We start from the raw sequence: 13,018 nt of genomic DNA on the forward strand, positions 1-13,018 counted from the left end.
CTAAAATGTGTTTATCTTTGAACAATTCTATAACTGTTATATTTTTGTACTCACACTTCTAACTCTAGGCCATTCTTCTATAGGGTTCTGATATAAGGGATCTAAGAGCATATCTTAAGTTAGCTTAATGTATGATTCTAATGAAAAGAGTGAATTCTCTCAAAACATTTAACATAGATCTAGTATGATACTTTTAAGACCTTATGAAATCTCATAACTGTTTGTATGCTCTGTCTAAGAAAACTTTATCAATATGAAGTTTAAGCTCAAATATTTTTATTACATTAAAAATGAGGTGTAGTCTGTGAAAATAAAGCAATGCTCAAATCTATATAAATTTTTGAGAGACCGTCTCTACTATATTATCTGGGATATAAAATAAGAAAAACATTTCCTATATTCCATGTATCCTCTCAAAAAAAGTATAGTTATTTTCGTACCATTTTGCAAAATTCTATTAGATACGACTTCATAGACACCCAAGGACACTTGAGCTTTGTGCTCTGATACAAATTTTGTCACAATCCGAGACTACTCCCTAGTGGTAACATGAATCTTAGAACCTTAAGTCATGCAAGCTAACCTATGGTACTGGCATAATAGTTGAGCAATTGATTAAAACATATATTAAAGCTAAACTGACTGAGCATAAGTATAATCATGAGATAAATTATTTCAATATGTTACTGTTAAAAGTTTACAACATTGTATTTTGAAAGAAAATGCAGCTAAAACTATATACAATAACTCTAACTGACTATCTATGAATCCTCTAATGATACTGATTATAGGTAGTCGAGATATGATCTCAATTATCCCTTATCAATACATATAAAAAATAATACAAGAACTACAATTGATTTGAGTCCTCAAAATAAGAGAACTCATCACTTGCTAGCTCGATGTTATGATATGTCTGACTATGATCCCGATAGTAAGTATCTGAATCTACATCACATGAAAAATATATGCAGAAGAGGTATTTGATCAGTACTTTTTAATGTACTGAGTATATAAGATATGCATTCATCATAAAAAATACTTAAAACATGTATTAAAACTGAGAACATGAACCATTTATTAAAATAGGAATTGATAAAAATTATATATGTACGTAAAATTTGTGAGGCATAGTGCAATCTCTAAATCACAATCTAAAACATTTGTAAAAATTAAAAAGTTGTAGAAGCGTAAATATTTAATATGATTTAATATTGGTGCTGAACTTACTGTAAAACTGTACCGAATGCCAACTAATTCAAAAGGAGCTAAACTAAAGTATAATGACCCTATATGAAATACGCAAATACTAGTATGCAATGATAATTTGGAATGTCATAGTTTATAAGAAAGAAAAATTAAACTAAGGTTCATGTACAAAAACCAAGTCTGAAACTATGGGAGATTTCTATAACCGACATGGACCATGTGAGAAAAATAGAATCCAACCTGTAACTCAAGTTAGAAAGGTGTTCTATACCTTACTAAGGATATGAACCATGATTAGCCTAAATTCACTCATGAACCCATTTAGGGCAAGGGAGACACTCTCAACTCTTGAATATCCCTTTAACCTAGGGTGGCATGTTGTTTGAGACTTGGGTTTGTTGAATCTACCTCCTCTCTATGCTAAGTACTGCTCTCAACTGAAAGTAAATTGATATACTAAAATGCTCGATAAGACTGTTATTCTGAAACTAAAAAATAAGTGCTTTGTCTAAGAGCATTCTAAATCATAAAAATTGAAGGACTGGGTGTTTGACTAAAACACATGATATTCTAAGTCATCGGATGTTCATAACTCGTCATCTCTGAAGAATAATTTCATAACACAAGTCCAAAATCATGAATTTATCAACATACTAGGGGTTCATGATTCTATATATGTAAAGATACTAAAATTCATGGAAAAACAAGGTATGTCAACTAATATAGAATGAAATTCACAAAATCATGATAAATAATGCTTAACATAGTCTTGAAAACTAAAACATCATACATAATTTGATCTTATACATTAGATTTGAAATAATATCATCTAAATCATGCATGGACATGAGAATATTATGAATTCTATAATATAGTCATAAGAAATCATAAATAATTATGAAAACAAGCTCATGAATGAAAAAATATATCATGGATAACTGAATATAAACTTAGTATCCTAATTGGGTAAAAACCCTAGCTCATGAGAATCATAGAATTCATGAATGAAAACTATAATTTGGGTATGAGTATGAAAGGAAATCCTCATTGAATACCCATATACTTGATTACTTATGATCCTTGAACTTAAATTTGGAGGACTTGTACTTGAAGATTAAGAGCCCTAATTTCTTACTTTGGAGAAGATGAAGTCGTTTGTTTACTCTATCTTTGCTAAGTTTTGATCTAATATTTGAGGGATTGAAGGATTTGTGATGATTAAATAAACTTATACTTTATGTAACAGGTGAAACGACGTAGTTTTGAAGTTAAAAGATTTGAAAAAGACCAAACAGCCTCTTTAAAATCATCTGAAAAACTTCTCGAATCAATGCCGACAACCCTCATGATGACTCATCGTGTTTGGGGATGAGTTGTCGTCTGGGACTCAATTTTGGCTTCCCACTGTCTTGACCACAAGTCACCTGACGATTCATTGGGTCTTCTGGCGACTTGTCGTCACTAATAGGTTTGGCAGGATTTTAGTAAAATAATCATTACTTTTTACTTCATTATGGATTAAAGCAAAACTGGATGCATTAGAAAGGTAATTCAAATATCTTCATTTGATGGGTCTTGAGCTCAAAAATACTTCGGAATCTAGGAGTTATGCTCGTTTGAAGCTGACTATAGGAAGATTCTTCACAAGAAATCAATTGGTACGGAAGGTTTCAACTTGGCTATGAGCTAAGAGTTACTTGCAACCTTAATTCATGTCTAAATCACTTCCCATAATATCAAATCACTAATTTTGATTCTACATATGCTTGAAGGATGGTTCTACTCTTAGTTTGAATTTTCGGGGTGTACATGCAGGGACTACCTGTATTGGGTGAAAATTTGGATAGATGAGTCTATAAATTAGGAAGGACACATGGAGGGAATGACATGTTGGATCTTACTCAGATGCAATATGGCTCTTATGTAGACTCAGTGGCGATCAGAGAAAGTAGTCCTATTCTCAAGTATCCATAACTCTTGGCACTTGAGTTCAGTGTTGGGTGCACCGGCTTTCCTTACTCCGGAGCGATGAAATGTGGTGTTTGAACGCACTAGGTCAACCAATTGTCGATGGAAGATTCACAATTCATTTGCCCAGTTGTTGCACAACGGCCACAGAGGTGAGTCAATAGGAGTTGTCCCGGGGGCCAAATCCCACAAAAGTTACTCTCTAGGGTTTAGTTATCTCTAATCATGCATTGTAATCCATCTGCAGTTTATTCATTCAATTAGCAATATATCGTTATTCTCAAGTTTTTGAGCTCTATCATTCAATATCGCATTTCTTATCAATAACTTCAAGCTTGCTTATTGGCATTATCAGTTTGTGGCACTGGATCTCAGGTTGTTTATTAACCTTGCTTACATTAACTAAGAGCAAGTTATACAATTTATATTATACATTATTGATCATTTTAATTTGCGTCTCCTTGTGCTACGTCTACAATTCAACTATACGTACTTTCATGTTGGGATTAAAAAGATCAACATGACTTAAATGTAATCAACTCTGTACTTTCACGGTTCTCCAAATGTTATAGACAATAATGAGTGCAGAGAATGGATTTGCATTCCTATTTTTTTAACAAAAATAATAGAATGAAGAAGACAACGTTGGGCGATTGTGGTGGGGTTCTGCTCTATGAGATGGGGAAAAGGTTTTAGTTTAAAAAAAAAAAAAGAATTGTTATATTTCTATCCTTTTTTCTTTTCAAAAGTATACGCGACAGTTTTCAGAAAATTATGTGACCATTTTATTTGTTTGTTTGACATGTTATAATAAGTGGACTACACGTGAATGGCTTCACAGGCACAAGTTTCGTTTCATAGGATGTATGGGAGAAATTAATGCATGTATTAGTCAATTATATTCTTTTATTCTTTATTTAATATGATTTTTATTTTATGTATAATTAACTTTTGTCAATTATATTATTTAATTTTTTATTTAATAGGATGTTGACTTATGTATTAGTTATGCATCCTATTCAGTAACAGAGTTTGTATAATTAAAGTATAGTTATTCATGATATTAAAAATATAATGGCTATTAATAAATAAATAAGCATGGATAAACACAAAAATGTTCTTACTGCACCAAACTAAACAATAGTTAGGAAATAATCTCAGTATTACTAGTACTGTATAACAAGCCTTAGATGTTGATTCCTAATTGGCATACTTAAGATATTTGTGTGATATATTGATGAGAATTTTACTATTTGCACCTAATTTATGAAAAACATATTCGAATACTCGACAAATTCAAAAAAGTTGGTCGTTCCCAGAATACCCTATAATAGAACTACTTTCAGCCGGACTTTACTTGATATTAAATCTGTATAAACCAGTTTCGGACATTGCATGCCCAATCATAGTGAGAATTAGGCAAAACATAATGAATGAGAGGTTGCAACAAGAATATATCCGAACTTAATGTGTTGTCAGATATAAACGGCGATTCTTAGGCTTCTCTACCGCTTCCTCTTACCACATTATTTTGTAGCGGTTCTCCTTTCTTTCTGTTTTCCTCCCAAAACGTTCTACATCCAATTCCACCCAACATATATAGACAATCAATTTTCGTGGCCTTTTTAGCGTTCACATGCCTTTTTATTAAAAACAATAATACAAATTAAAATTTAAAAAAAAAAAAAAAAAAAAACAAAGAAAATGCTATTACCGGTAATATCAATTTTCGATAGGGAAAATAAAAACAACAGGCCTCTTGCAGGACAGATCATTGCAAATGCTTTTGGAAGTCTCCGTTCCTAACGATCGGCATCGTGCTAGACTGTAGATTGGAAATGCTCTCAGCTATATCAGATATGAATGAATGTCAGATTTTGTTTTAATGACCATCAAGGAAAAATCTGTGCGCCTATTGGTTTTTAAATTTGTATAAGGACATTATCTTCCAGCCTTCTGGTTCGTACTTCTTTCTTTTGTATTTTTTTCTTGAAAAACGGAAGGATTTTGTTGATTAATTAATAAGGTTCGTCCAAAGGCATACAAGGAAGACTGGTCTATAGTAGACAGTTCCACAAAGCATCTTTTTTATATTGTTTTGTTTCCTGTTCCCCCTCACGTCTGATTTAGGAAAGTCCTGAAAAAATTGCAATCATGGTCCTTCAGTTTCTGACAAAATCTAATCCTGATGTACCTATCGACATCTTTTAAATTTTTTTTCAAATTTTTATTCTTGTTCAATTGTGTGATTGTTCGTGTTTCATTCTATGAACTACTTATTAAGTCAAGGTTCGTTAAAAGGACACAGATTCAGTGTTTAAAGTTGATTTCGTTTAGGCGGATGCAGAAATTTGACAATAAATGACCAAAAGTCTAAGTTATCCCAATTTTGTTTGGATTTATCCCAATTTTGTTTGGATTTATCCCAATTTTGAATGGGTGGCCACAATCTCAATAAAAAAAATTGTCTTTAAAAATAAGAGAGAGAAAGATGCTGCCTTTTGTTCGTGTATTGCGAATAGAATACAATCTGCAGAATAGAATTTGACTGCATGACGTTGTTACTGAATTATTGTTCTTTATATTTCATATTTTCAGGTTCTTTAATTTAAATTTTTTATAATGTCGACAAAGCCGACACCTTTAGAGTCATCTGAGGTCAATTTTTTTTTTTATCGTATTCACCATTTTCACCTGACATTTATTGTTAATCACGTGCAGAAATTCTTGTCGTAGTTTGAACATATACCACAACTATTTCTGTTAACAGTCTGTTTAAAAGGAGAAACATGCTCAATGAGAATTCATATAATTGATCTCAATTATTTTGGCACTTAAATGTAGTAATAGTGATTATTGTATATTTCTTGTGACAATCTATTTGAAAGGAATGTAAATGAAAAAATTGAGTTAATAACTCATATGATCACTCAACTTTAGACTTTTATCCCATAAAATCTAGTTTTTATTTCAAAAGTCACTCACCTATCACCTTTTTACTCTAAAAGTCACTCAACCTATTTAATTATTTTCTTAAATAAAATTTGTTTATGTGGAATTTCTATTTAAATTAAAATTTTAAAAAATAAAAAATATTTTTTAATGACTCTTTTATCCTTATTCCCCTAAATTGAGTATTTCCCCTCCTCTCTCTCATTTTTCTTCTCCTTCTCGCATATTGTAATTGATTCAACATTAAATATGTTTAATAAAATATCAAAGGATCACATTAAAATTTAATAATAACCAAAGAATTGAAATTACAATTATTTTACTCTACCTTTTCAATCATTGTTTCAACTTCTTTTTTCCATTTGATATTGATGTTCGCATTGAATTCTAATTAAATTTAAATTTACATATTATATAGCTTATTATAAATGCAATGCTCTCAACGATACAACCCCTCCTTCTTCCCTTTCTTGTTTTCACTCTAAAGATGTCCTTTTTTTTTTTTTTTTTATAAATGTATGAAATACATATGTAAGATGAATTAGGGATTTTATATCCATAACTAAATATTATGAGTAATATGCCTACGTTATTAGGATTCACTATATGTATGTAATAACTACGTACACGTGACTTTTAGTAATAGATGAGTTAAATTATGTATCATTTAGTAATATTTCATTGTATTAATATAGTTTATATTAATAATTTTTTATCCTTCAATTTGTTAAATTTAATTTGATATTTTAGTATTTTATTAGGCATATTTAATATTAAATCAATTACAATATGTGAAAAGGAGAAGAAAAATTAGAAAAGAAAATTAATTTATGGAAATAAGATAAAAGGGTAATTAAGGGATAATTTTTTATTTTTTAGAATTTTGCATTTAAATAATAATTTCACATAAGTAAATGTTATTTAAAAAAATAATTAAATAGTTTAAGTGACTTTCTGAGTAAAAATGTGAAAGTTAGTGACTTTTGAAGTAAAGATCAAAGTTGAGTAATTTTCTGAAATAAAAATTGAAAGTTGAGTGACTATTCGAGTTATTAGCTTTGAAAAAATTAGCTCTACTTCAACTCCATTTCTACTAAGGTGGATCTTTAAAATTCAATAGGTCTAGGGAGTAGCAATTAAGGACTGCTGGAACTAGTGACTTCTATTTCAAAATTTTAGAAATTAAACGGAGCCAAGCTCTCTTCTAACTTAAGATATGTACCTTATATTCTTTACTGTTATAAAGATATTTGCCATACTAATCTTTACTTATAATCTCCCAGCTTGTAGAAGTTTGGTAGGGAATATATAATACTTTCTTTATTTCAATTTATTAGTTTTACTTTCTTTTTTAGCCTGTTTTAAAAGAATAATCATTTCTTTTTTGGCAACTTCTTAGTTTCAATTCTCCACATGATTTGTTTAAAACTATTTAGTTAAAGATAACAAGATTCAAAAGTTTTTCTGTTTTTCTCTCTTAACACTTGCAGATGAGCACCATGTCATTAGAAGATACATTTCAGCCCAGCAAAGTTAGTGACTGCACAGATACTAGCTCCAGTAGTACTACACCCCTGAAGCCACATACTGGTGGTGATGTTCGATGGGATGCGGTTAATTCAGCTTCTGGTAGAGGCGGACCTCCCCTTGGTCTAAGCAATTTTCGGTTGTTGAAGCGTCTTGGATATGGGGATATTGGAAGTGTGTACCTTGTGGAACTCAGGGGAACAAATACCTACTTTGCAATGAAAGTGATGGATAAAGGATCTCTTGCAAGTAGAAATAAACTGCTGAGAGCACAAACGGAGAGGGAGATTCTTGGTCTACTTGACCACCCATTCTTGCCCACCTTATATTCTCACTTTGAAACTGATAAGTTCTATTGCTTAGTCATGGAGTTCTGCAGTGGAGGTAACCTGCATACCCTCCGCCAAAAGCAGCCCAATAAGCATTTTACTGAGGAGGCGTCTAGGTTAGTACCTATATGATTTATATCCTAATCCATGCTTATAACATTTGAAACGTAACTACTATATGAATCTAGTAGTATAATTCATAGAGAGTTTATCGTAACCGGATGATCATGTTTATTTGTATTATTCTCAACTGATGTAAATTAGTACAAGTATCTGATAAAATCAGTTCTGCTAATAATAATTGGCTTTTCAGAGGTACTAATATGATGTGTCCCCTTTGTATAGTGTTACAAAAATTGCAATTTGTACATTGGTTTTGTCCATAGACAATTGCAGCATAGAGAATATCATACTGATTAGACATGTCCCATTTGTTTCTGTTTCCTTTCCAATTGATTAATTTCCATCCAGAACATATACTTCCAAACTAGCTTGTTTAATCTGCTACTCTCAAATGGCCTAATGTTATTTTTGCAGATTTTATGCATCCGAGGTGTTGCTGGCACTTGAGTATCTGCACATGCTAGGAATTGTTTACAGGGATCTTAAGCCAGAAAATGTACTAGTGAGAGATGAGGGTCATATAATGCTGTCTGATTTCGACCTATCCCTCCGCTGCTCTGTCAATCCAACACTCGTCAAGTCTTCATCTGTACATGGAGGAGGCGGGAATCTCAGCAGTGGAACCGGCATTTTAGACAATGACAATGCAGTCCAAGGTTGTATTCAGCCCTCGACTTTTTTCCCTCGTAATATTCTCCCTACCAAAAAGAATCGCAAGTCTAAATCAGATTTTGGGCTATTTGTGGGAGGATCACTCCCTGAGCTTATGGCAGAGCCCACTAATGTGCGCTCCATGTCATTTGTTGGCACCCATGAGTACTTGGCCCCTGAGATAATTCGTGGAGAGGGCCATGGTAGTGCAGTGGATTGGTGGACTTTTGGCATATTCTTATATGAACTTCTGCACGGGACAACACCTTTTAAAGGTTCTGGCAATCGTGCCACACTCTTCAATGTTGTCGGACAGCCTTTGAGATTCCCAGAAACTCCGCAAGTGAGTGCTATTGCACGTGATCTTATAAGGGGGCTCCTCGTGAAGGAGCCACACAAGAGAATTGCATATAAGAGGGGTGCTACTGAGATAAAGCAGCACCCTTTTTTCGAGGGTGTCAATTGGGCTTTGGTGAGAAGTGCTGCTCCTCCCTCTATACCTGAACCTGTTGACTTTGCTCAGTATGCCAGTAAAGAAGCATCAGCTCATTGTTCAGATAAGAAAATGCCAGATACTGAAAGTCAAGATAAAAGCAAAAACACTTCTACTGATTCTTCATATATTGACTTTGAGTACTTCTAGGATCGGATTTCGATCTACAGAATTCGTATCAACGTTGATCAGAAAATAAATACGTTATAACACAAAGGATTTTCGCTTATCGTGGCCATTCAAGTGTTGTTAATGCTAATTTAGTACGAAATGTTCGATCGAATGGCCAAATGTGGGTTAAGGTTACGTTGGTAAGATTAACTTCTAACCAACTCTGTATCATCATGCATATGCAGTGTGTTTATTGTGCAGAACTGCATAGCATTGTAACTTCTGAGTGCTCCGAGAAGAAAGGAACTTGCAGCACTTTCAGACGAGCATTTTGATTTCCTGACGCAAGTTTTAGTGGTAGCTGCCGCTGATGAATTGTGAATATAATTCTGTGATACTCATTCTTTTAATTTCATATGAGAATGTATTGCTTGACACGAACTTTTGAGATATTAATTTGACTTATTTATTGATTGTTTTAGTAACCCGTCACATTAGAGTAACTATATACACTTGATTAGGGGTGGCAATTTCAGTCCATATTTGTAAAAAGAATTCATTTAACCCATATTTAATGAATTGGATCACTCATATTTCAAATGGATAAATATGGACTTCAATTCATTTTAAAGCTCATACAAATATGGACAAAATGGATAAAATATGAATACCCATTTAAACACAGAGATCACCTACCTATGTTTAAAGTTTCAGTTTTTTTTTCTTTTTTAGTTTCTTTTCTTCTTCTTTTTTCTTTTTTTTCCTTTAATTTACTTTTTTTCTTTTTCATTTTTTTTTATTTTTTTACTCATTCCTTATAATTTCTTTTATTCTTTCTCATTTTTTCATCCATTTTTTTATTTTTTATTTTTATTTCTTTTTTCTTTGTATTCTTTTTTTTTTCGCTTTCCCCTTTCTCATTCTTATTTCATCATTCATATTCGCTTGAGATCTACCTGGGTTAGTAAATATAAGCTTCTAATTATCCCATTTAGCCTATATAATTCATAACATCTCTTATCAATTAAATATAATCCATAGTCTCACTCCTTTATTACTATTTTTTTCTATCTTTTATTTCACTTTCTTTTTTTATTTTTTTTTCTTTTTTCTTTCTTTTTTCCTTTAATTTACTATTTTTTTTCTTTTTTCCTTTAATTTGTTTATTTTTCTTTTTCGTCTTTTTCACTTATTTTTTACTCGTTTCTTACACTTTTTTTCTTTCTTCTTTTTCATCATTTTTTTATTTTTCAATTTTATTTCCTTACATTTTTTTGTATTTCTGTTTCCCCTTTTTCATTTTTGGTTCGTCATTTTTGTCATTTTTTTTTATATTCTTTTCCTCATCTTTTTTTGTCATTGCATTTCATATTTTTTTACTTTAAATTTATTTGTATCATACTATATATTTCAAATAAATTTATTATTTGTATTTGAATAGTTTAGTTGTCAATATGTGCAATTTATCATTTGTATTTATATACAAATAAGTATATGAATTAAAATCAATATGGATTGTGGTGCAGTGGATGGGGCTGCTCCACCCTTAACCAAAGATCGAGGGTACGATCCTGGTTATGAAGAAAATTATGTTGGGAGCGCTGCCACCTTAATTGGCCCTGCAACGCCCGATCCAAATTAGTCGGGGCTCGAATGCAGGCACCGAACACCGAATCAAAAATAAAAAAAAAGTATATGATTAACTGTATTTTCTTGAGACTAAAATTTATATGGCTAAGGATCCACATAACCCTCGAATTATAAATGTTGGGTGAATATAAATCAATATACGCTTATGGTATTTTCGTTATCATAAAAAAAAAAAACCAAAAATAGGAAAAAAAAAAAGTAGAAAGAGAGGTAGAAGTTAGAGATAGAAGGGAGAAAAAAGCGTAAAGAAAGAATAGAAGAAAAAAACACAAAAAAAATCAAAAAGAAAAAATAATGAAAAGGGAGAAAAGGAAAAAGAAAAAAAATGATGGTGAAAACAAATATACTGAGTGGTTACGATATTTTAGTCACCATCCATAATTTGTACTCGACTTAACCATGTTCTTCGAAAAAAAAAAATATAAAACATAAAATACAACCAAAAAAGAAAAAAAATGAGAAAGAAGTAAAAATAAAAAAAATAAAAAATAGAAAAAAGAAGACTAAAAAGGAAAAGGAAAAAAAGAAAAAAAAAACAAAGGGCAGAGGGTAGAGATAGAAGAGAGAGAAAAAAAGAAATGACAAAAAAATGAAAAAAAGAAAACTAGAGGCTACATATAGAAGAGAGACAAAAAAACTAAAAAAAAATTTAAAAAAAAAAAGAAATGAAAAAAAAGTCAAGTTGATATAATATAGAAGTTTTAAGTTTTTGGCTTAGGAGTTAAAGAAGGTTGAAACCATTTTTACTCAATCCATATTTGACCAAATCCATATTTACCCATATTTATATGGGCGGATTGCAATCTAAATCATTTTTGTTCGTTCGATATATATTTAACCCGTCCAAATTCAATCCAATCCGCCTGTGTGCCACCCCTATACTTGATTGACCCTGAATATTTTTCGCACTTGCAAGTGTCGAGATCATCTAGAAATACGATATATGAATGTTAGGAATGATAGAATATAGAAAGTTGATGAATGAGTGGTATTACTGAGTGTTGGTAATAAAGCTAGAGGCATCTACGCTAAGTTAAAAGGAGGAAGAAAACTGGAACAATATAGATGAAAGAATTATTCAATCTTATTATATGCATAACAATGAACCTACACTGTATTTATACAGATAAAGGAGTCCTAATTGTCTTCAAATTACTAGCCTAATAACAGGGGAGATCCCTGATTTAAGGAATGTAGATTTAAGGGGATTAGATTCATGATTTTGTGATAATCATTATCTGATTTTGTGACACTAAATAAGGTAACATCCCAATAAGGTTACGTTTAAAATAGGTAACGTCAACCCCCCCCCCCTCCTCAAACTTATGTTCTGTATCACAAAATATGAGTTTGGACAAAAGATAATTATGTCGACTTCTTGACATGGCCTTAGCGAACAAATCAGCCAATTGATCTTTAGAGGATATATATCTAAGATTAATGCTCCAATCTTCAACTAGTTCTCTGATGTAGTGACAATCTACGTCTATGTGCTTGGTATTTTTATGATGCACGGGGTTGGTTGCGATTCTGATTGCGCTGGTGTTGTCTCTATACAATATGGTTGATCCTTCTATTTTGATGCCAAGTTCTGATAATAGCCTCCGTAGCCAAATGATTTCAGAGCACGCAGCTGACATACTTTTATACTTTGCTTCTGTGGATGACTTTGATGTTCGAGATTGTTTCTTGCACTTCTAAGAGATTATACACGATCTAAGCATCATGCACCAGCTTGTAGTGGATCGTCTTGAATCAGGGCATCCTGCCCAATCGCATCAGTGTATCCCACTATGTCCAGCGATGAAGATGATGGAAATAAAGGACTTCGATTCACTGTGCCTTTTATATATCGAATAACCCTGAGCAAAGCTGAGTAGTGAATCTTGTAGGGCTTCATAAAAAACCAACTTAACACATGTACTGCATAAGAGATATCAGGACGACTCAGAGTAAGGTTTATAAGTGATCCAACTAGGTGTCTATGCAGAGTTTGATCTTCAAA

The 13,018-nt window shown here is 31.9% G+C and overlaps 1 protein-coding gene across 1 annotated transcript; it reads left to right on the top strand.

Annotated features, from left to right (window-relative positions):
* Positions 1 to 688: 688 nt before the first annotated feature.
* Positions 689 to 9,848, top strand: LOC107842387 (serine/threonine-protein kinase AGC1-7). Its single transcript, XM_016686202.2, has 3 exons — positions 689 to 5,136; positions 7,620 to 8,101; positions 8,523 to 9,848. The coding sequence occupies exons 2-3, from the start codon at positions 7,620 to 7,622 to the stop codon at positions 9,400 to 9,402; spliced, it is 1,362 nt and encodes a 453-aa protein (XP_016541688.1). The 5' UTR covers positions 689 to 5,136; the 3' UTR covers positions 9,403 to 9,848.
* Positions 9,849 to 13,018: the final 3,170 nt, after the last annotated feature.

Source organism: Capsicum annuum, chromosome 3 (assembly GCF_002878395.1).
Source record: "Capsicum annuum cultivar UCD-10X-F1 chromosome 3, UCD10Xv1.1, whole genome shotgun sequence".
NCBI lineage: Eukaryota > Viridiplantae > Streptophyta > Magnoliopsida > Solanales > Solanaceae > Capsicum > Capsicum annuum.